At 47.7% G+C, this 24140-nt stretch overlaps 2 protein-coding genes across 5 annotated transcripts in view; both read right to left on the reverse strand.

Moving 5' to 3' along the window:
- ENOX2 (ecto-NOX disulfide-thiol exchanger 2) overlaps positions 1-17246 on the reverse strand; it is a 43000-nt gene extending 25754 nt beyond the window's left edge. Inside the window, exons 1-4 of one of the 4 annotated variants that reach the window (XM_068697588.1) lie at positions 17116-17246; positions 6879-7022; positions 4516-4647; positions 143-298 (exon numbers count right to left, since the gene is read on the reverse strand). In XM_068697588.1, the coding sequence (XP_068553689.1) occupies positions 143-298; positions 4516-4647; positions 6879-7022; positions 17116-17245 (562 nt within the window). In that variant the 5' untranslated portion in view covers position 17246. Of the gene's footprint in view, positions 1-142; positions 299-4515; positions 4651-6878; positions 7023-13837; positions 14066-17115 lie in introns of those variants that run through there. The other 3 variants (XM_068697587.1, XM_068697590.1, XM_068697589.1) reach the window with 3 other exon arrangements.
- Positions 6902-23982, reverse strand: GPR119 (G protein-coupled receptor 119). The gene is made up of 3 exons (XM_068697616.1): positions 17116-23982; positions 9917-10127; positions 6902-7022 (listed from the first exon to the last, which is right to left on the reverse strand). Exon 1 carries the CDS (start codon positions 20944-20946, stop codon positions 19966-19968), a length of 981 nt encoding a protein of 326 aa, XP_068553717.1. The 5' UTR covers positions 20947-23982; the 3' UTR covers positions 6902-7022; positions 9917-10127; positions 17116-19965.
- Positions 23983-24140: the final 158 nt, after the last annotated feature.

Here is a 24140-nt window from a genome sequence, read left to right on the forward strand (position 1 = left end):
ATGGTGACTCACCCCACAGCAGCTATGTCCAGGCAGTGCAAGGGCTCTTCTCTCATATTCTCACATTTTTACATACATATTTTTATACACACACATATTCATATACAGATAGAAAGAAGATAAAACATAAATAGACACTTACGTGGGTTAGGTGGGAAGAGAGTGCAGCTTTTGCAGTGAATGATCTCCTTCACAGCAGGCATATCTGGAGGAATGGGAGGAGGGACTATTCCCAAGCCTGGCATCATGGGGTTGATTGGAGGGATCCCAGTCATCATCCCAAGAGCAGGATCAAAATCTAAATGGGGGAGAGAATAAGGGAGTCAGTTTTGGACTTAAACAGTAATTGTTTGTTCAGACAGCAAATTAAGTACTCCACCCACATGCATCAGTGAAAATTAGCTGAATAAACAACAACACAGAGGGATATAATTCACCAGAAAATTACATTTATACCCTTAGAAAAACTTAAAAAAAAAACTATGTCAATTGCCTCAGCCAAACAGACTTTCTCAGTTAAATAAATTATTTCCCTTTCTAGTACATAGATACCATCTCTTATCTAACATCAAAACCTTTCCCAGTAAGTATTATATTGCCCATATAAAAAAAATCTATGATGTATGGAAACAGTGTAAAAGCAAACTCAGCTCAATTTTATTAAGTAGCTAAGTAGTGCAGACAGCTTGTGACATGGTGCACTAGACAAGTGTAGGAATTTCAGCAGCTAAGAATGTGCCAGCAGAAATCTGGGTAAAATGCACAGGAGCATTTAAGGAAATACTCTACCATTAAGTGTAACCTGCAATGGTTACACATCTTACTCTGCTTAACTTGTTTCTAGGCTTTATTTAGTATTCTGACTATATCTGAATAAGTAGCATTTTATTCTGACTTACATTTAACCTCCAATGCTAACTAAAGCTAAAGAGAATTATCAAACGAGAGGTATTCTATCTGTTCTGAAGCTGTGAACCCTGAGGAAGCAGTACTTGCATGCAACCAAAATAGAAACCATTTACATAAATTCCTTAGAAAGAAAGCTCACAAGTTTGAGAATGTCAGCAGCTAAACTGTAAAGACAACCAACACCACCAGGGCCAGCTGGTACTATCAGGTTGAGATCTCAGGAATAATTTCCTCTTGCAGGTGCACATCATCTTCTCTACTGTCTACCACCATTCCTCTCTCTGTAGCAGAAGAAACTCCGAGGATCTAGGCAATCCCTAAAATACCACAAAACATACCACAAAACACTACCACCGAATATATTATCCTGAGCACTACGGAACCTCTGAATCTGCCTGCTTTTTTCAGATGTAGGCAGATAAGATTTGTTTTGCAAGGCACAGATGAAAATTACAAATAGGCAGAACTGAGTGGTGCAAGGCAGCACTCACTCTCCTTTGATCCTAAGCTGGCATTGTTTCAGATTCTATTCACATCCATTAGGCAGGCAAGCAGCTTTGTACTCTTCTCTTCGCAAATACTACTTAGAAAAAGCTTTGGCTGAACAATAATCTGAATGCAAGACAGATTTTAGAGTACAAATGGGATGTCTGAATTTGGTAGCTGAATTTTATTTTCCTTTGTATTTTGAAGTATTTTATCTGGGGCTACATTTCTACACATTTTATTTACAGTACAAGCATCACCATTTCACACCACACATGAACAGTGTCATAGTACAAACCCAAATCCTCTGCCATGAAACAGACTTTTCAGAGAAGGGAAAATAAACTTTCCTGACGCCAGTTGTGGAAAAAATGCATTTAAAGATACATGTGAATTTTATCCTTATGAGATATACTGGTTTATTCACAATCACTTAACGATGAGGTATCTAATCTGTGATACCTGGCTTGCAATGTGTGACATTGAAGTTACAGAATTTTAGTATTTAAACTTCCATGTAGATTTGAGAAATTATGCTGCTGAAAAGACCAGGCAGACAGCACTGTTTTCAGCTATTTTAAACAGTATTTTCACTTGTCTAAAAAAAGGATCAGCACATATGCTGGTGCCACACAACTCCCCTGAAACATACACTGGTTATTAGTTTACAGAGGAAATAGATTGCAAGGTACAACTTTCAGATCTAGGGTTAGGCTGGGGCTGAATGATCAATGATATACCTGTATGTCTGCTATCGTGGGGTAGGATTTGCTTCTTCTACTGCAATCCTCCATGCAAGCGTTCTTTGGGCTGGGGTTTGGCTCACAGGCTTGCAGTAGCAATACTTGTTTCAGATTTCAAAGGTTTACAATGGGATGCTTGTTGCCAAAAAGGAGAGAAGTGACACCTATGCCAGCAAACTCAATCCCAGCTGTGAAGTTTTGAACCTTTCTCACAAATACTGCCTATCCCAACCACACCCTGCCCATGCTGCAGGTAACGGAGCAGGTCCTGAGGTACCCCACTAAGAAGCACAGATGAAGCCATGCCATTTTGGCACACGCCCACAGCCCATCACTCCTCCACAGCTTGTGCTATGATAAACACAGCTTTGGTATCTTCCCACAGAAATCATTGTTGAAATGGCAAAGAAACTCATTATTTTCTTGGAGCTGTACTCCGAAACATCAGCAGGGACAATCTGGCCCTTGCCCACTACTGCCCATAAAAAGTATCTGCAAGGAGGAGGACTGGCAAAAGCTCACACTGCTGAGGCAGCAGGGAGGATGGGGGATAGGGAGCAGCAGTGATCTGCTGCAAAATGCAGGCTGCTGAAATGCCCATGTGTTAGAATCTAAAGGTCCTGCTTGTCATCTCTGCACAGTTTGGCATACGTACACCTATGAGATCAAGAGTATTTCACTGCTGGCCAGCAGAAAATAGACACTGAACGAAGAAAAACAAAACAGGAATAGAGTGTAAGTATCATTAAACATCAGAACTGATGACAGCCAAGTCTTCCGTCTTTGGGAAGCAAGGTTCACAATGCTATTGCAGGGAAATCACACTAGCTGGCAGCAAAAGGTGCAAAATATGGTGTGCTTCAGCCACCTGCTCACCATCCTTGGCAAGGACGGTGGCTCTTCCTCCCAGCCCTACTCTGGGCTACCTGCCACATATCCAGAACAGACAAGTGAATTCGCTGCTACTGCTTTTGTAAGCCTCTAAATTATTTTTCTTCATATTCTGTAATTCTTCATACCAATGTGAGCATGCAGTCTCCTATTGTCCTGGTAATTTTTTATTCCTTCAAGGTCAGTTGACAGTAATGGACATTGATGCCAACCAGAAAAAATCCTTAATGGAGGAACACAGTAGCAGAGGAGCTTGAGGAATCGGAAGGAGAAGAAATCTAGGACGGGTGTTTCTCTGATTAAGCTAGACCTACAGCTTCCTAAAAAGTGTGAATTGGTAGGATTATCAGAAGAAAAAGAACTGGCAGGGTAGTGAACAACCACATTGTAAAGAAAGGTAGGAAGCGTGTACACAGAGGGAAACGGAACCTGTGGTCTTTGGATCTGTGGCGACCTCCACTGTTTATTGCTCAATCAGCAAGATTCAAATGCTGGACAACTTGCCATCTTGCCTAGAGGTCTGCTCTTCCAGTTAAGAAACAAAGCCTGTGGCTACAGACCAGCACCTGAGAGGCTTAAGAAGCAAAATCAGAAGAGTCAGGCTCCATTTGTAAGAAAAAAATAAAAAAAGAAGGAAAAAAGTCTTCAAGGACTCTAACGAGTTCAGAAAACAGGCCTGGCAGGTGCTGTTTTGTTTGGTGAAAACTGGTAATCTTTAATACAAAACTGGCTTTACCTGGATGGCATGAAAGATGCTGTGTATTCATTTTAGATACTGCAATCCTGTCAAAGCATCTCCCAACTACATGCTTTACTTCATCTGTAGAAACAGTACTAAGCTAGTAAGTTCTGAAGCATTTTTAACCATTTTTTTTTTCTTACTGTGACCTGAAACTCTAATCTCACCTGGCTTTAAACAAAGATGGTCCACAGCATTTCAAGCTTCCACTGTCTCTCTCTTCTTTTTATTTTTATATAGATACTACAAATATGACTGGTCTAAACCTCAAACTATCATCAGGCTTGAGAACTGATCCACATTCACCAGAGCATTCTGCTCTTGCAATCAGATCAGAAAAAACATTGTACTCCTTCTAAAACATTCTCAGTCATTTGTGCTGGCTGCAGAACTCCTGATCCCAAGGTCTTCTCTCAAAAGGATCAGGATGAACACTACTCAGAAGACCAAAAGCCTTCCCCACTCTTACATCAGGGAATGGAAAACTGGCCTCAAACTTGTATACACTCCCAGTACAGACTTCTACTGACTTTCACTTGGCACATGTACATGAGCAGGAGAAAAAGACATAAAAGCATCAGTTTTAAAACACTGACCTTTGAATAAATCACTTGTAGACATTATAAGCTGTGTTTGAAATGCATTAAATGCCTACTGCATATAAAAAACATTAACTAAAGTGAAACAGGTTCTTCCCAAAGACTTGTTTGAAAGAAAAGGTGGACACAGTCTGGATAACTCACGTACCAGGCAGGAGGGGCTGTCCTGTCATTCCCATGGGAGCCATCCCTAGATTGTTCATCGCAGTGGCCCAGGCAGTTGGGTCTGACATTGGCAAACCCATCGGAATGGAGTCTAGGCTTAGATTTCTGCCACTATCTGCTGAGAGAAAAAAGGTGATGAAGAGCTCAGTGCATATCTTAAATTTTCTGCTGGACATACATTACTCAAGAAGGCTGTGAGGTATCAGCATACAAAAATAGATTTGACCCTAACATATAGAAAAGGGCCAACTGAAAAAAAAAATCAAGTAGATGACATTTCAGGGAAGCAAGTCTATGGAAGAACTGACTTCCAAAAGCACACAAATTACGTTTTGTCTGTTACAATGCACAGCTCTAAGGGACCTTGAAGGAACACTGATTAAAGATAAGAATTTATGAAGAAGGGACAAATGTTCAGCAGGCATAAACTGCCATAATTGCACTGAATTTGGAGATTGCCAGTCTGCTCAGGCAGAGAGTATTTCCACTCCCATTTGACGACATATCTTCCCTTCTAAAAGGAGAAATGAAGCAGAGAACAATGTTTCTGGCAGCAGCAGTTCCACTGTTATTTACTCAACATTTAGCAAAGTTACCTGGGGAACCAGGTGGAACCATTAGCATTATACAAATATCTGGCTTCATGTTAAGTACTCAAATGTGCAGTGATTTAGTGGGGTCAACCATGCCTTTAGCTGATTACTTCCATGTACCACCACCAAGACAAAATGCTTTTCTTTCTGTTTGCACAGAAAAGTTTATTGTACTAGTTCACTAACCATTTCCTCGTGGATTATGAGGACTTTAATCTGCTCCTTGTCCCTATCTACCAGCTCAGGGGGCTGAGTACCCAGAGAACAACTGGTCTCGCTGCTAAAGACTGAGGCAAAGAAGGCAGTAAGTACCTCAGCCTTTGCCTCATGTCTTGTCACCCTGTTTCCCTCCACATCCAATAAAGTGACTCCATCACCTCCCTGGGCAACCCATTCCAATGCCTGACTGCTCTTTCTGAGAAGAAATGTCTCCATATTTCCAACCTGAACCTCCCCTGGCCCAACTTGAGGCCATTCCCCTAGTGCTGTCACTAGTTATCTGCAAGAAGAAGGGCCTCTGCCAACCAGTCTCCTAAAGAGGCCAAAGTCGGCCCTCTGGAAGTTCAAGGTGGCAGCTTTGCTAAGCCTCCTCCTTACGTTTCCAAGGATCAAAAACTCTATTAATTAGTGATCGCTACGTCCAAGAGGGCCTCCAATCTTCACATCACCCAGAAGTCCTTCTTTATTTACAGGCAAAAGGTCCAGAGAAATAATGAAAAGAACAAGAATTCCTGATGCTACCCACTTGAGCCAGTCCTTTAGGACTGCTTTTGGACAGGGGACAGTCCTACTGGCTACATCTACATTACCTGTACTTGCAAATTGACCGAAGTCTCACTTCACCTGAGATATATTTGATAGCACGAAAGTGGAAGCCATCACCTCCTTTCCAGAGGGAAAAAGCAAATTCCCTCCAGTTCTCTTTTTGACACACTAGACAGGTCTCACACTTGCTGCATGTAACACACCTGGGAGAGGTGTGCAACTGCAAGGTACATTTGGAGTGAGAGACACTCACATGCCATCAATATGTTAACTGAACTCGAAAGCAGAACAATCAGGCTTTCACACCTCCAAAGAACTCCTGATGTTCGTAGCTTCTTGGTAGTAGAGGCAGGTAATGATTTTATAACACATCACACTATGCACTGCAAAACTGAAATTAAAGCTATGTCTTGTTCTACAATTGGAGAAAATGTCTCCAAGAAGATGAGAAAGCTATCTTCTTTAATAACTCTGAAAAGGAAAAGGAGCCTTACTTTGGCTGAAAAGAGATGTCTTAGGGCAAAACAGACAAGGGAAAGTGTTAAATAGACAATAATAGCTTCAACAAGTTTGGTTTTATTACATTCTCTTAACCATTAATGTCTCCATTCATTCAGACCGTTCTGCCTTCTAAGTGACTACTTTTCATTATAGTCATGATTTTAATACTGAGATATTGTTGAATTAGAAAAAAAAAAAAAAAAAGCATCTACTGGGACAGGTATAGTGATTCCACAATGGTTTTAAAAAAATACAAAACTGTTTTCATTTTTACACAGAAATACTAAAGATGACTGATTCAAAGCCATGTAAGAATGGAAACACAAACACTGGTCTGACTGCAAACAGCACCAGACCACAACTTTATTTCCATCTATCCAATGCAGAGCAATTTCTGCATTGACATCTTAGCACAGCAGCTGGTTTTGGTCTGCACTTAAGCAGATATCTTGTCCATTGCCAAATATTGAGCTGCTACATAGCTCACCTGGAGGAATGTTTGTTCTCTTCCTCTTCTTGCCCGGATCATTTCCATTCTCAGTTGGGCTTTCCAACACCCGTGTACCACTCGTGCTGCTGAACTGCAAAGATTTGCTGTTGCTGGCAGGATCAAAGGACAGATGGTTTAAGCCTGAAAGACAAAAACACATTCAGATACGGTTGTTATGGTTTGTGATGCTTCGGGATCACAGTAATAAAAGAAGTGCACAGTCCCAGATACAGCTGGTACCCTTCAGGCCCTGTAAGATATAAAACCAGAACAGTTAAGATGGTGTGAACAATTGAGACCTCCTTCGCCTGCTTCTGTGCCACAGAAAGCTCCCATCTCCTTCCCTTGCTCTAACCTCCACTCCACCCTAAAAGCTCCATCAGGGGAACTGATTCCTCCTCTTCTGCTTTGCAGTGAGAGGGTACTGAGCAAAAGCTGTACAGCTATTTAAGACGTGCTTGACACAGCACATAGTATGGAACCGTGGCAGGCTTAGATCCACACACAAAATTGACTGTAAACACAAACTCTGATAGCACACGATGCCAATTTTAGACTGAGCTGCCCATCATCCACCTTACAAGCTGAGTTACACCATGATCCTTGGAGGACACTACCCAGCTTTCCAGGATGGTTCCCAGCTGAAGGAGATGTCAAGGCCTGTACAGACCCATAAAGACCAGAATAAAGTGTTAAAAATAGGGTAACTTCTTAAATATTCTCTAGCCATAAAGAACATTCTGAAATACCAAGAAACAAATAGTCTGAATACTACTTAAAAATTACTTTGCTGATCACTCAACATCATGTTTGTTGTGCTTCCTGAAAGTTTTGAGTTTTTCCTCACTCACAAATATCCCCGTTTCCAGGCAGGACAAGTTATTTCAGTGCTGAGTCTGGCTTTCCCAAGAAATACCCAATGCTGTGTTTACCACGCTACACGTGAAGAAGGAGCAACAGTTAAGGAAGAGTAATATGATCGAGCAGAACAAAAGCTGCCAGAAGGAAAGCAAACGCTCGCTGGCGGGACAGCTTGTGCATTTCCCCCCATCCACCACAGATGTCCAAGCGCTTCAGGGACTCGCAGCTGAAGTCTCTACCTGTGCTCACACAGCCCCAACAGGCAACCAGCTACTTCAGATCAGGCTGCACGTACAGAGGGCTCTGCTTCAGTTTCTCTGCCCACTCAAGCTTCCACCTGCACACCCGGAGCATGCAAACACCAGATCCAGAGGACAGCACCCAGTTCAAGACAGGACACCAACATCAGTGCAGTTATTTATGTGCATACTTCTAAGACGTCTACCCTCCAGTATGGACGGATACCTAATCAACATCTACAACCCTCTAGGGGATATCAGGAAACAGAACAAAAAGACAAACCACATCCAGCCACTATATACATGAAGAAAAGCTAATTATGCAAATTTGTACCAAAGGTGATTGAAGAAATATTGCTTTGCAGCTTGCAGTGTGTTTCCTAGTTCAAGGCATTACAACCATTCCAGACTAATTCTGAGCTTCAATTATCACTCTCCACAGATCTGTTATAGAAAAATGAGGTGATGGTCAACTATGTGTCATTTATGTGCCTAAAGAATGTGTCCCTAACCCTTTCTGCCTCTTTACCATGGCCTTTTTCTCAAAAAAAAAAAAAAGTACAAAAGTATTTTGTAAACAATCACAGCAAGTTTTAGAGAAGTATACTGCCCTTAACTGAGCTCTGGGTTCATCGTTCCACCTTTTGTTTCATCTAGCACTTGCAGGGATGCAAGACTGAAGGGACACTAAAATATTCAGTTTTATTTATCTTCTTCTCAGCAAACTCACTGTGAACGCAGAGGCAATGCGAAAAAAAAATCTGGACTAACATGAAGTGATAAAAATAGCTGCATTTCTGCTAAGCCATATGTTCCTGGGAGAACCCAGCAAAACTGTAAGAGTATCAAAGATGACAATTATGCTGCCTCAGTGCACTGATAGGCTGAAACATGGCAACAGCTTCATTTATACGAACCTTTCCCCGGACACACTGCAAGCTGCAGGCAGCGCCGTGACTTCTATTCTAGAGGATTCCACTTCCAAGAACTTGTTAATAAATACAGTTGCTGTGTATGGCTGTAAATAGACAAGAGAGTGGGTACAGAGAGTCTAAGGGGGCTCTTCTCTTAGCTACTGAAAGGTGAGAATGCAAGAAGCAGCCAAGAAAACAAGAACTGTTCAGCTGGCACCAGCCAACAATAGTCACACACGACTATGCGAGATGCCTACAATGCTGGTTCTTCAATACTCCAAAGTCAAAATATCATGGAGGTCACAAGGCTTCAGGAAAACAAATCACGAATGCAGCAGGTTAAAAATAGAGAGGCTGTGCACAGGAAAGAAATAGTCAGAAAATAAAAAGAGCAACTGTGAAATTTACCTCTCTTATCAAGAGATAATAATTTACCTCTCTTATCAAGAGATAAGAGATAAGAGATATCTTCCCCACCCCAAGCCTCTTCTCCAGGTTAAACAATCCCAGCTCTCATACCTCACTAACATCTACAATCCCATCTAACGGCCCTTCACTGGGCTCACTCTTCTACGTCCACAAGTGCCTCGCAGAGCTGGACACAACACCCCAGGTACGCCACACCAACCGCAGGCACTGCCCCAGTCTTTTCCATCATGCTAGATTGGGGTTTCCCTCACCCCAGAAGGAAACCCCCTGTGGCAGCATTAGGTTCCCAGCACCATCTCCTAAACAATTTTTCTAAAACCCAAGCTGTAAGGCACCAACAAGGTATCCCGTTCAGTCCTGAGCACTAGGTTTTAGTTGGATCAAGTGCAGAACTGCCAGATGTTTAAAAAAAACACAGCAAATGAGGCTATTGCTTAGCCATAGCCAGACAGCATCACATAAATGCTCAGGCAGACACGGATGATGGCTGAACTTTTCGGTTTTCCCAATGTGAAGACAAAAGGATTCACAATTTGGGAATTCACTCGAAACTGGAAGATGGAGTAAGACACCGATATGAAGCTAAACTGACCTCACTCATACCACCGGGCAGGAAGCAGCGTCCAACAGCTGTGGTCAGCGAAGCAGGGAGAGCTCTGAGCTCCTTAGCAGCCCGTGCCAAAGCAGAAAGGGCCTGAAGCAGGGAAGGAGAGGAAGGCAGGAACTGACAGAATGAAATCCCCCTCTCCTGGTGAAGGGCAAGCCTCCAGCAGCTAGCACCAGGCACCACAGCACTGTGGTCTCTGTAAGGGGGAAGACAGACACGACATGAAACAAGCAAACAAAACACCATCCCATGCCACTGGAAGATGTTAGGAATGAGGTCGCTCATCCCTGGCTATCACAGGCTACCTCGTGCTCACAAAATGACCTAAACCCACCTTCACAAGCAGGCTACCCCTGCAGGATGGGTAGGTGGGAGACTAAAGGCAACAGTAACACGAATTAAAGTTCAATGGAGGTGGGTTTTGTTTGGTTTTTTGTTTGTTTGCTTTTTGGGAGGAAGGGGGAAGCAAATGAAGTTCAGTTTGAACTCAATGACTGTCTGAAAGATGAGGATGCACCCAGCTCAGCATCACCTAACGAAACACATTTCCAAATATCAAGGTCCAGGCGCTGGCTGTGAGCAATGTGGGCATAACACAACAAAAGCATGATAAGGACAACCAGAGACACCACAGTCCTTGGAGAACGGACCATGGACTTGCTCCAGACATCTCACGAATAGCCCACTCCCAAAAAAAATATTATTTATGGGCTCCCCATTAAATATAATCTGATATGATCCGTAACAGATGCAACACATGATCCCCAGACGTGAATGCAGCAGCATTTTTTGCACTAGCACAAATTCATGGTGTCAGATTAATGCTCAGCGATAACCCCACAGGGCATGATTAAGGGGGCACTGGTACCAGGAATTCAGCTCCAGATTCACCGCCCCATCGAGCCATGGCTGAGGTCACGCCACTGCAATATTTGTGAGACCACACCGGGAGTAAATCAGTGAAGAGGTCAGGTTTAAAATCCTCATTTTCCCCCCGCTGGAGGATTTTGGTTTGTTTTTAACCTCAAGCCATACAACAGCTGACACGTCTTACAGAGCAATCATAAAACGGCGATACCAGTACAACGAGGGGACAAGAGTAAGAATAAAACCCAAAAGTAGTATATAGCTCAGAGATTTCCAGCACAAGAGACTGACTTCTCTATAACCTTTTTTCCAACTGGTATTTCACAGGCATAGGATGCACTTTGAGGCAGTGCTGAGGCAGCAAAGATTCCTTACTGTGAATTAGGAGCTAAGATTTAAAGAGCAAAAACGTTATGGCTTCAAATCATGCTTTGTGTCTGAAAATATTTCCGTAAGTTTGCGCTCTTGTTGTAAAACTCACTCCAGTTAATTGCTTTATGCCAAACAAATTATTTCTCAATGTCAAAACTGTTTTAGAGCTGCCCTTCTCGTTGTATGTGCTCTTCCACACAGCCTAAACCTCTTCAAAAGATGAAAATAGAAAGAAAGGACTTCCTTGGTTTGAAAGCTAACCCTTTGCATTTACAACTTACTTGCCACGTGGTCCAAGTGCTCTGGAAGAGAAGCCCACTGTCCTCTTTCAATAGACTCCAACAAGAATCCCACAAGCCAGAAATATTCAGAAGCTGAAGAAGCCGGGAGCTGATGCATCACAGAATCACTGAGGTTGGGAAAGGCCTCTAAGGTCATCGTATCCAAGCTTTATCCTAGCACTGTTAGGTCTACCCCTGCACCACGTCCCTGTGCACCATATCTACAGGGCTTCTGAATACCTCCAGGGACGGTGACTCAGCTACTTCCCTGGGCAGCCTTTCCCGACGCTTCACAACCCTTTCAGAGATATTTTTTTTTTCTAATATCCAACCTAAACCTCCCCTGGCGCACCTTTTTCCTCTTGTCCCATCACTTGTTGCTTTGGAGCAGAGACTGACCCCCACGCCCCACTCCAGACTCCTCTGAGGCAGTTGGAGAGAGCAATACAGGCTCCCCTGAGACTCCTCCAGACTACACAGCCCCAGTTCCCTCAACCATTCCTTGACTTGTTCTCTAGACCCTTCACCAGCTTCATAGACCTTCTCTGGACACACTCCAGCACCTCAGTGTCCTTGTCGTATTGAGGGACCCAAAGCTGAACGCAGCACTCGAGGCGCAGCCTCTTGGCCTTTCTTCATTTTGGGGAAGCAAGTGACAGTATTTCTGTTACAACACGCTAAATATTGAGAAGTTCCCAAGTTTCCAGCTTGGAAAAGCTGTCACTTGCTTCCCCAAAATGAAGAAAGGCCAAGAGGCAACAGAGGCAATATTTGCGAGAACAGAAGCAGCACAGTGAGCACACTGCCGCTGCGCTCCTGCAGCACGGGTTCTGTTCCCAGAACAAACCAAGGCAGGGAGAAGATTTTCAGCGTGCTTCGGAGTCCATTTCTCTGTTGCTCACATAATGAAATTACACATTATGGGAAATCCTCGTTATACCAAAATTTTCACCCTACAACAGGCGAATGCTGTGCCCAGCAGCCACTTTCAGGAGCAATTCCCTGTTATACTGTGTCTGTGAACTAACATCCAGCCTTAGCTCCGATCCGTATCCCCTCAGACACAAATACATGCACAGATGGAAGCTGCAGCTCTCACAGCACACGTTTAGAAGGAGCCTGAATAGAGATAGGGAAGATCATGATGTTCCAGGCATAAATGAACGGAATGATCTATCCTCACTGGGTCTCATGCCAGCCCCTCGACAAGATTTCATTTTCCAACCAGTCGTTCCTGCTAACAGAACTTGGCCATTGGTCTTAATGACCAGCAAAAAAAGAGAATCAACTTCGTTTGAACTGACAAGCATTGTTTTACAGATCATTCTTATTACTGACAGCTGGAAATGCCAGCAACAATTCTACCCAAAACGCAACTGTGCACAGCTGGGTGTGCTTTAAAACTGTATTCCTTAAAACAGTACCTCAACGGGGCTTCCACTTCAACATTTTTGCAAAAATCTTACCTGCTGGATTCGCTAACATTTGATTAAATGACAGCACAAGCTCTGTGCACAAGCCCAGCACTGCTTTAGAGGCAGAGCAGTTCACCCAGGGCGCACGCCCTAGCAGCAACCTCATGCTACCGCCGTTTAGGCGCTCCAATGTCTTGACATCCAACTAGTTAACGAAAAGCAGGTGCACAAATCCATCCCCTGTAACTCAAAAAAAAAGTAGTAATGAGTACCCTGACACCTTCATATACCTAAAAGCATTTTAATCACACACTTAGAAAGCCCACATGGTTTATACCATTCACCAAGCTTCCCACTTGCCTCAGCATAAAGAAGGAAGAACAGAAATGGGCTGACGCAGGCTTTGCTATAAATACGGACCTACCTTTTGCCAACATTGGCAAATGTTGGAAGTACGTATTTCTCAACCTGGGCAGTGGTCCCTTTTCTTACCCAGAAACAAACAGAATTGCAGAATACAAACTCCCGTCTGCTTACATACTACTTGTTTTCACGTCTAAAGAAATAAATTTGGGAAGAAAAAGTACGGAACCCCGACAGTAACCAATTAGAAAACACAGAGAAAAGAAAACAACAAGAAAAGGAAAGGAGAGAATCAAGATACCGAGGCTTTGAAGTCACATTTCAACACCAAACATTTGCTTTCTGAAATAGTTCCCAGGTTTAAAATCTACTGTTGGGCTTGTGCACAATTTTCTGCTGTACTCCTGTGTGAACAGCTGGAGCTTTGTAACAATTAGTTTAGCAGACACACACTTGATAGAGAAGCTGCCTAAGCACACTGAAGAGACCAACATGCTTTTGATAGTTACTCCTGTCAGTTCCACATAATCCTTTATTCTAACGACTCTCATCCAGACAGCCTCAGAGAAATGCACACTCAAGAGAATGCCACGAAACGCACACGGTACCTGCATACTGCACGAGGAACATGGCAAGATACTGATAATACTTCAGTGTTTCAGCCAGTTCTCCTGCCCCTTCCAGTTTGCTTATCTGTTTGTTTGAAAGGTGGATGGTTCAGCTCCCACACAAGGCTCCTGTCTTAGTACAGCCCCACAAACGCCACTGAGCACAGAAGGAAGGTGGGTCAGTAAAACCAGCGCTGCGCTTCCCCACCAGCAGGCAACGACAGCCCAGGCATCAAGAGCCCAGGTTAGGACAGTTTACAAACTGCAGCCGCATGTGTCACCATCAGTCTCCAGTGACTGACACCAATGGGCTGATTCTTGGGCGTGGGGCAAGGAGGTGAAAGAGCAGCTGGAGAACTGATTAGCAGTAATAAATCTGAATCCGCGAGGGATTTCATACATCAATGCTCTAAGCACTGGCACGCAGCTAAACGAACCCCATCGGCATGCCTGAAGTTAGTTGCCTTTGCACAAAAGATTAAGTCCTGGTAATCCTTGAAGATAAAAGGCACACAGCCCACTTCTGGATTCTGGAAGCTTGTAGTGGAAAAGAAATAACTTCAGGCAAGCTTATCGTAGCAGGGCACTGTAAAAAAGGAGATGTAAGGACTTACTCTCTTCTTTGCCTCCAAAGACACAACATTCGTAACACTGAAGGTCCACCTGCAGTGTTTTCAAGTGGCACGTATTCACAAACCACTGCCAACACAGCAGCAAAAGCACGGAGGCTTGATCAAGTTGTGTGTGACGTGCTTTCTGTTTCCTGTCATAAACAGAGAAGACACAAAGGGAAACACGACGTGCCTACACATGTACATCCACCATCGCCTGCTCTTTGCTTCCCTGTGGCAAGCCCTCAACAGTCCTCACAAAGCCTACAAGGCCTCACCACTGTGACAAATTTCCAAATATTTCACAGCAAGGAGTATTTTTAGGATGCCCACATCATTCTGCCAAACCACCTTTCCCGTGACACAGCATCCAGAAGTTGTTTCATGCTGACACCTGCACTTCCAGGCAGTGTGCAGCTACACTCTGGAAGCGGAGGAGCGCAGCGTGTAGCTGCAGCCCACGGAGAGGAACACGCCTAATCCCAGACAGCTCATGGTCCAGCTGGGATACAAAGCTCTCCAGAAGCCACCCTGCCAACCTCACTCCCAGTATTTCGGGAAATTAATACTTGCACCTTTGCACAAACGCACAAACTCACACTTGCACAATCTAAAATGCCACTGTGAAAGGCTCAGAGACTCATCCCTGTCAAGAGCAGCTTTACATTTCTATCACCTCTGCAGAATTATACACACAAGCAGATGAAACGTGTTTCTACTAGTGAAGGGACGCAGGAATAACTGACCCTCTGACACAGACCTACTGGGGTGGAGAAGGAGAGTGAATTCCCCTGGAAAATTCACACTCAGAACAGTTTGGGTTGGAAGGGACCTTACAGACCAGCCAGCTCCAACCCCCTGCAGGGAATGCAGGGACACCTCCCACCAACCCAGGCTGCCAAAGCCCCATCCAGCCTGCCCCTGAGCACCTCCAGGGATGGGGCATCCACAGCTTCTCTGAGCAACCTGTCCCAGTGCCTCACCACACTCACAGCATAGAATGTCTTCCTTATACCTAACCTACACCTGCCCTCTTTTAGTTTAAAGCCATAACCTCTTGTCCTGCTGCCACAATCCTTGATAGAGTGCCTCTCCAGCTTTCTTGTAGCTCCCCGTTAGGTACTGGAAGGCTGCTGTAACATCTCCCCAGAGTTTTCCCTTCTGCAGGAGAACAGCCACTCAGCTTCCAGCAGAGCCAGCAGCCAGGATCATCACAAATCCTGCACAAACCTGGCCTATAGGGATGGCTGCTGCTCCCCAAACAAGGCATCTGCAGAGATAGAAGCAGACCAGAGGCCACGGGACAGCTACAGCACCAGCACGAGGACCAGAACTGCAGTCTCAGCTGAGAGCAGAGCAGGTGGGTGTTGTAGGAGAACGCTGCTTTGGGATGAACACGTTGGCACTGGAAGAATGTCAGCAGAAAAGTTGGGGATTAGGTGAGAAATCTCACACCATCTTTGGAAGGTATTCAGAATGCCTCTCTAGCAACACCTTATCTTTGAAATTACTTGGAGATTGAACTTCACCCCTTCTACGAGCTGAAGTCACTGATACCAAAAACATGACCTTAAGCTAAGAAACCTGACCTTACAGTGGCTCAGACGGAGCTTTCAACAACTTAACACAGAGAGCTTTGCAGTTAGATATCACTGAGTGCCCCAAATGTAATAACAAGAAACAGAGGAAACAACTCCTCAGCTTCCAGAGACGGCAGGAGATAGAATCACTGAACAGCTTGGGATGGAAGGGACCTTAAAGATCACCCAGTTCCAACCCCCTGCCCCCAGTCCAGGTTGCTCCAGTCCCCATGCAGCCTGGCCTTGGGCACTGCCAGAGATGGGGCACCCACAGCTCCTCTGGACAACCTGTGCCAGGGCTTCATCACCATCACAGTATTTTTTTCTCCTCATACCTAATCTAAACCTATCCACTTTTAGTTTAAAGTCATTATGCTCATCTTATCATTATACTCCCTGATAAGTGATGAAAAGCTGGAGTAGCAGGCAAGGAATTCAGGTTTACTGGACAAACAGCTGTCTCAGGTCGCCTTCGCATTTTACCTGTCATTGCACTGCTGTGCAGCAACGCTCTGCAGGTCAGGAAAACGTGGTGCTCACCTCCTGCAGCTGCACAAGTACAGGGGAGATAAAAATGACCAAAATATGTGGAGTAACGAGCAATCTATCCAAGGACTGACGTGTTCGTGTAAGAAGCACGGCATTAAAGGACAAAAGCATTTATGTGCACCATGATCTGAGTGTATGCTGCTAATAGATGGACCTTGAGGTATGTACCAAAATAGGAGTAAAACAAATAAGACAGCAAGAAGCACAGAAGCATAAAGCTGGAGTATAATGCGTGAAGAACCAAATCAACACCTGTGCAGCCGTCTGTGTACATGTACCCAGCTGTACATGCCGGCCTCCTGGCGCTGCGTGGGGCGGGGCGCTCCGTGCCGCTGGGGACGCGTTTGCGCCCCGCAGCCGCGCCCGAACCGGCCGGGACCGGGTCCTAAAGCCGCCCCCAGCGCCCCCACAGCCCCCCCCGGCTGCCTCCGGGGCCCTCCCGAGGCCTGACTCGGGCCCGGACGCAGCGCAGGCCGCCCGCCCGCCGCCAGGGACACGGCCCCGCGCTCCCGGCCCGGCCCTGACCGCATTTACTCACCGCCCGGCCCCGATCCTGTTCCCGATCCTGTTCCCGATCCCTGCCCTGATCCCGCTCCCGGTCCCGGTCCCGGTCCCGCTCCCGGCCCCGGCCCTCGCCCGGCCCCTCCGCGGCCGCCCTCAGCGAACATCCGCGCCGCGGCCCCTCCGCGCGGCTCTCCCAGGCCTCCCATTGGCTGCCGCGTCGCTAGGGGGCGGGGAGGGGCCGCCCGCGCACGGCACGCCGGGATAGCGGCGGAATCCGCGGGCGGCTCTGAGGGGCCAGGCCCGGCCCCATGGCGGCTGCGCCACCGGAGGGGCGGGGATGGAGGCGCCTCCCCCCTTCCTCCTCCTCCTCCTCCTCCTCTTCGTCATTAATTAATAAACTTATAAACTTAATAAACTTATTTATTTATTTGTTTGTTTATTTATTTATTTATAGCGCAGGCACGGGCTTCATCCAGGCGGGGGGACAGCGGGCAGGGGAGCCGCTCCTCGCCCCCTTCCCCATGGTGCCGGGCCCCCCTCACCCCTCAGCCTCCCCGCACGCCCAGGGCTCGGTGCCCGGTCACCGTGAGGCAGAGCTGGGGACAGGCGCTCTCTGGGACGCGGGATAGCGCTGTGGTTTGGTGCAGGGCTTGGTAGCGTTAGGGCAGAGGTTGGGCTATGCGGTCTTGGGGTCTCTTCCAACCTGGATGGTTGTGTGGAGGCAGGCACGGTCTCACACCACAAACGGCCCCATCAGGTCCTGAGGTGTCTCCTGAGGGCAACACCTCCAGCCCAGGCACAAGGAGAGGGAGGACAGGCAGGTCAGCGCCAGGGCACAGCGAGGGATCCTCTGCTAGATGCTCTGTTTCCAGCGTGACTACATTCTCCAGCCCCACAATCAGCAGAAGGGCGTTATCTCCCCATCCAGCCACCACCCTGGGTCTCTGCAGCGTTTCTGGCACCGAGGAGGTGGTTGGAGCTTGTAATCCCAGCAGCAGACAGGGGCTCCCTGGTGGCTGCAGGTCCACATATCCAGGGGTACTGCTGCTGGGCACCCAGCATGAGAGCCGCCTGTTCCAGATCTTCTGTGCCAGGCACAAACGCTATCTGTGGCTGGGCCCACTGTGGGCAGCAGAACAGCAGTGGATGCAGCAGTCAGCAAGCTTGGAAAGCAGCAAGAGGCCTGCTTGCAAAGCATCTCCATTCACAGTGGGGATTCGCATGTGAAGCACGCATGAGGGAGGCAGAGGATGGCTTCAGCATCGTCAGATGCTCAGCAAGGACAGGTCAGCTTTGCAAAGCAACAGCTGTTGGAGCTCACACAGCAAACATATCACGCAGACAGATGATGCACTGATCCCCAGAACTGAGTCAGACTGGATCCACCCACTAGATCCACCTGCAAGGCACCAGTTCACACACACAGAGCCAGGTCTATCCTACACGAGCCTTATCTCAGGCTCTTCTCCTAGCACAGGATCTGATTAATGCTGTTTGGTCTCAGGCCTTTCCCAGGCAGAGAGAGGAGTGCCACAGAGTGCCCACTGATTTTTGTTTGTTTTTAATAGAGCACTTTTATTTTTTTCTCTTCCTCTGGTATGGGGATGGCCTCAGAACCAAGGCCGGTTCTGCACGCATACAGGATATGGCCTTGAGCCTTCATATCTACTAGAAGAGCAAGTGACAGAGGTAGAAGCAACTGCTATTTTATGCGTAGCATCCTCATCTTCAGATGAAGAGTGAGTTCTTAGCTAAGAAACCAGTTTTAAGGGAAAAATTTTTACTATGTGGATTAAATGGATGTGATTTAACAAAAAGCAATTAAATGTTACCTGCCTCTGGCAGGGCCAGCAGTCTGGCCATCACCACAGTGTGAGACAACACGCACAAATGCTGTGTGCACCCGCCTTGTGAGTCAGTATAGAGGCACCTTTGCAGTCCCATTACCAATCCTACAGCCTTGGTGGGACAAAGCAGCCCTTCTGCACAGGGTTTCCCCTGTCTCCAAGGTCTTCTTCCTGCTCCTTTGTTACAGCACAGCATTCAGGTGGTTACTCATTAACTCACTTTACAGCTCAAGCCAAACAGTGACAGCACAACCTGTGCTGCCCTGCACTTCTCCCAGGCATGTAGTGCCTGGGGTTGTTCAGCACTTGCTCTGGTGCAGGTACAGCTGCTGCTGAAGAACAGCAGAGCCCTGACTGCATCCTCTGCACCACAGCAGAGACCCCAGGCCCATACCCCTCACCTCTGCCTGGGGCGGGTGCAGCCTGGGGGAGGGATGAGCCTGCCACCTCTCCAGATGCAGGATTGATTGCAGTCAGGGGACAGGTTTGGGGGATAGCCCTGACTGCATCTGTAGGATTTTGAGTTTGGTTTAAGTAGGGCAGTGATTGGGAGCACATGTGGTCCTGGACAGATGTGCACACATCTCCCAATCTCTACTGCATCTGGCCAAGGGTGACAAAGCCAACACAGTGAGAGCAGCCCTGCCCCAGGTGCCGGGGGACCTGACCCTGACAGCTGACTCTGCAGGCAGAGGGGAATGCAGAAGGACCCCAGGTATGGACTGGGGAACCTAGACAGCAAAAGGTGAAGGATCTCGGCCTGTGGAGTGGGTGCCAAGGGCTTGGTCCCAGCAGACACGAGGCTGTTCTTGCTGAGTGCTCTCCAAGCAAAATTTAACACACGCTGTGCACCTGCAATTTGGGCTGCCCTGGAGCTGCTGCAAAACCAGCCATGCTGGCCACGCTGGTGTCTGGGAATTAGCATCCAGTCCTGTCCCACCCTGTCCAAGATCTCCTCCACAGCTGGCGGCCCCCAAGTTCATGGTTGTGGCGGAGGAGATAACCCAGAAAGCCAGTGATTGCTACTCCTTACCACGTCAGTCCTGGAGCCGCAAGCAGGACACGGTAGGAAGGGATTTGGTGCCTCTGCCAGGGAAACGGTGGCGATTGCCCAAGTGAAGGAGGACTCTCCTCTTTACACCGGCAGCTAGCTGGGAGAACTGCAGCCGCACATCCTTCTGCCAGCAGGAGTAGAGCAGGGGGTTCAGGAGGGAGTTACACAGTCCCAGAAGCCAGAGGTAGCTCTCGATGACTTTGTAGGTTAAGCAGTTGGTACACACAGTTTGCACGATGCTGGCGATGAAGAATGGCAACCAGGACAGCGCGAAGCACCCGATGAGGATAGCCACAGTGCGCAAGGCCTTCATGTCACTAGTGGTGTGGGGTGGGGGGCAGCTCCCTGCCAGCCCCGCGTGTTCTACTTCACGGATATGCTGCACATGCACAGAGGCAATTTTCAACATGTCACAGTAGAGGTAAATGAAGAGAAACAGTGCTGGAAAGAAGCCGATGCAGGAGACACTGAGCATGTAGGTGGGTTGGAAGACTCCAAAGAAGGAACACTTTTCCTGGTCAGAGATCTTCTGAAAGATTGGGACAAACACTGGGAGGAAGCCAATGATAGCGGCAAGCAGCCAGAGCCCCACCAGGCGCAACCCAACCCTCAAGCCCGTGACCAACTGGAGATAGTGGAAAGGCTTTCTGATTGCCAAGTGCCTGTCACACGCAACCAGAGTCAAGGACAGGATAGAAGCAGCAGAAGAGGAAGTCATAAAAGCCATTCGCAGGACACAGAAGATCTGAGGTGGATAAAAAGGCTCAGAAAACTCATCCATGACCAGACCCGTGACCGTGAAGCCAACCATGGCATCTGCGACAGCGAGATTAAGGACAAAATAGTGTCCCTTGTAGCCGCTCTTCTGGATAAGGCGAAGAAGGACGATGGCCACCAGTACGTTGGCAGTGATGATGAGCGAGGCCAGAACAGCCAGGATGGTTCCCAGTGCCGAGTTAGCCATATCTGGCCACTGTGGGGCACAGCCTGAAGGTTGTGTGTCTCCACCACGATCCTAGAGCATCCCTCACCTGTTACTTCTTGGTACGTACAGCTCAGCGAGCAAGCAGCAGCAGGCGCAGCCCCTCACTCTCCAGGTAGTGCGGTGAGAGCACTGGGTGCAGCGGTGTCGCGGGCCGAGGAGCAGAGCTCTGCTGTGCAGCTGCCTGCTGGAAGGGACTGGTGTACTCACAGCACCCGCTGTGCCCACGCAGGTCCCTCCCCTTCAGCCACGTTTCCAGACAACCCTGGAGCAGGAGGGAGAGCAGAGAGCACCTGGGCAGGAAGCCCGAGCAAGGCCAGGCTGACGCTGCTCTCACAAACAGCCCGCTCATGCTCCCCTGGCTCCCTGCCCCACTGGCAGCACAGCAGCCCCTGCACAGGTTTCTTCAGCATCTTCTGCCCCAGGGCTGCCCACGCTGTCGTTGGCCTTTCTAACATCTCCTGCAGGATGACCGTGAGACCTGCTCAAAGGCCACAGTCCACTCTGGCACTAGGATCGTACCCCAGTCGCTCCTCCCTGTCCAGCAGTGCTGCTGTGATGGCACATCGGGAGGTGGGCACCTCCAGCCAAGCACCAAAGACCTGAGCAGAGACGATGCCCTGCTTTGACCCAAGCACTAACGAAGGAGAACAAGCAGTAACAACTGTACAACCCTCACGGGATGCAGAGGTGGCACAGCTCACAGGCCTTCCTTTCCGCAGGGTCACTGCCAGACCGAGGGCAGCCTCTTCCCGTGAGGCCAAGGAAACAAGGAAACTGATCCCTTTACACAAAGGGCCGCAAGCCACCTCTCCTGCCACGTGAGCTGGAAAAAACAAAGCTGCGAGCAAACAGGGAAGGGTAAAGACTTCCTCTGTCAAATAGCAATCTGAGGAGAGCAGGCTGCTGGGGACAGGCTGAGAGTAGAACCAAGGGCAGGACACGGCCAAGGGCAGAGCATGGTACAGGGCAGGTTGTGGATACTGCAGCAGGGAGGAAGGATGCAGCAAACATAAATTGAGGCCGCTGTGAACAGAACCATGGGCCTGTGAAGACCCTGGGTCTGCACAGCACAAAAAGCCATGGGGAAGAACTTTGGTGTCCTTACAGCCTCCTCTTTTTTCCTGTCCAGGTGAATTTATTCTCCCCAGCCTCTCTCCCACCAGGCTGCAGGACCCCTCCTGACACCTTGTATAGATGCTGGTTACTTCTTTCCTTGATCACCTTCCCCAGAGCCCTTGGGGTCACCCCAGAGAGGGAGGGCCAGACACTCGGGAAGAGGTAACAGTAGGTCTGGGCTGAGAGGTGCAGCCAGTCCCCAGCACGGTGCTGTAATTCCATGGACAATAGGGTGGCAGGAGTGCTCCAGAGCCACCTTGTTACCCCTGCCCAGCCTTTGTGGCCCTGGACCATGGAGACTCTCATACAAAGAAACATTTGGGGTGCCTTAGTCCTGATGGGGGGGAAGGTGCAAATTCCACAGCGTGGGATCAAGGGGGGCAGGAAGTTAGAGAGAGAAGTGGCAGGACAGCTTGGGGACAAAGCACAAACAGACACCAGAGCTGCTCCCTCCCTGTGGACGTATCTTTGCTCTGTCCCATGCATAACTCCTGGTGAGAGGGCAAGCCTGCTCCTCAGGGGCTCCTCCACCCCATTTCAGGACTCAGCAGGTGTTTTCACGAGACCATCGCTTAGCAGCACAGATCTCAAGTTGTGAGACCACGGCTGGCCCAGCAGGTACCACAGGCAGCAATTCCTCCTTCCCATAGTGCCAGTTCACATTTCTGCTGCACAATAGCCCACGCAGCCCACCACCACCCACTGCCCCTGTTATGACCTTGAATGCTCTAGGAAGATGCCTCGGCACACAGGCACACTGCAGAATGGCACAGCCACTGAAGGCAGAGATGGTAACGCCTTCAGGGCATGAACATGGCCAACACAGAGGGGGGCAACTGTGGCCCTGGTAGCTCAGGTACCCCTGCTTCCTGAGGCAATTGTAGGATCTGCATCAACATGTTTGACTAACTGGGTACACAGACTACTCAGCCACGCTCTCACGTAGTACTTGGTATGGCTAAGAAAACATTAAAAAACAACAACACATACGCTTGAGAGAATAAGACCCATTTAGGGAGTTCTTCCAGGAAGAACAACCTGAGGCAACGAACCTCCTTCGAAAATGACACATTTCTGACAGTGCTAGCCACTTGCACAAGCAGTTAACACCGAGGTTTAAGGGTTGGGATTTTTGGTTTCTTTTCTGTTTTTGAAATACCTGGCCACATACTCGTCTTTCACCAACTGAGAAACCCAAAGGGACTCAGCTTTTCTTCCCTGTTGGCTGCAAAGTCAAGATGCTTTGGGGATGAAGGGCTTTATGAGCACCTTCAGAAGACAGCTGTGGTAAGGCACGTAACATGAGGCAGAGCTCACAACCAGCCTTCACCTCAGTGCCACATCTGCAGAGATCACCACCACCACACATTTACTTGCAGTTACTATTGACAAAGTGAGGCAGGGTGACACATGGCCACGTTTTTGACAGACGGTGCAATAGAGGTTCCGCTTAAATACAAGACAAAACTTTTTCATGGTGAGGTGACAGAGCACTGCAACAGGCTGCCCAAGGGCGTTGTGGTCTCCTTCTTTGGAGACATTCAAAACCCACCTGGAGGCATTTCTGTGTGACCTGATCTAGGTGTTCCTGCTCTAGCAGGGGGATTGGATTAGATGATCTTTCAAGGTCCCTTCCAATCCCTAACATTCTGTGAAAGCTCAGCTAAGGGATACCTCAAGGGGCTGAGGACCACTCAAGCAAGTGGCAGGAGCATCTCCAAAGCCATGTGGGGAAGCTGATCCAAAGGAAAGATAGGGGAAAGAAGAGCCTCTCATCAGCACCTCGCATTGAAAAATACAAACAACAAAGTGGCCATGGATACATTCTTTATGCATTTCTGAGGAGCTCCTTGTGGCAGCCTGAAGAACAAAGACAGGTTAGCAACAGCCGATAGCAAAGAACTGTCACATGAGCAGTCCAAAAATTAACAATAGCAATATAGCATGGAGTTGCACAGAAGAAACTGCTCCAGAACTGAAGATACAGGAACACCAAAGAAAACCGAAAGAATATATGGAACTGAAGTTAAATTACATCTCTCAAATGGACTCATATT

Source organism: Anas acuta, chromosome 13 (assembly GCF_963932015.1).
Source record: "Anas acuta chromosome 13, bAnaAcu1.1, whole genome shotgun sequence".
NCBI classification, from domain to species: Eukaryota; Metazoa; Chordata; class Aves; order Anseriformes; family Anatidae; genus Anas; species Anas acuta.

Coding starts and splice junctions, on each gene's coding strand:
- GPR119 (XM_068697616.1), bottom strand. CDS start 20,946: ATGGCTAACTCGGCACTGGGAACCATCCTGGCTGTTCTGGCCTCGCTC.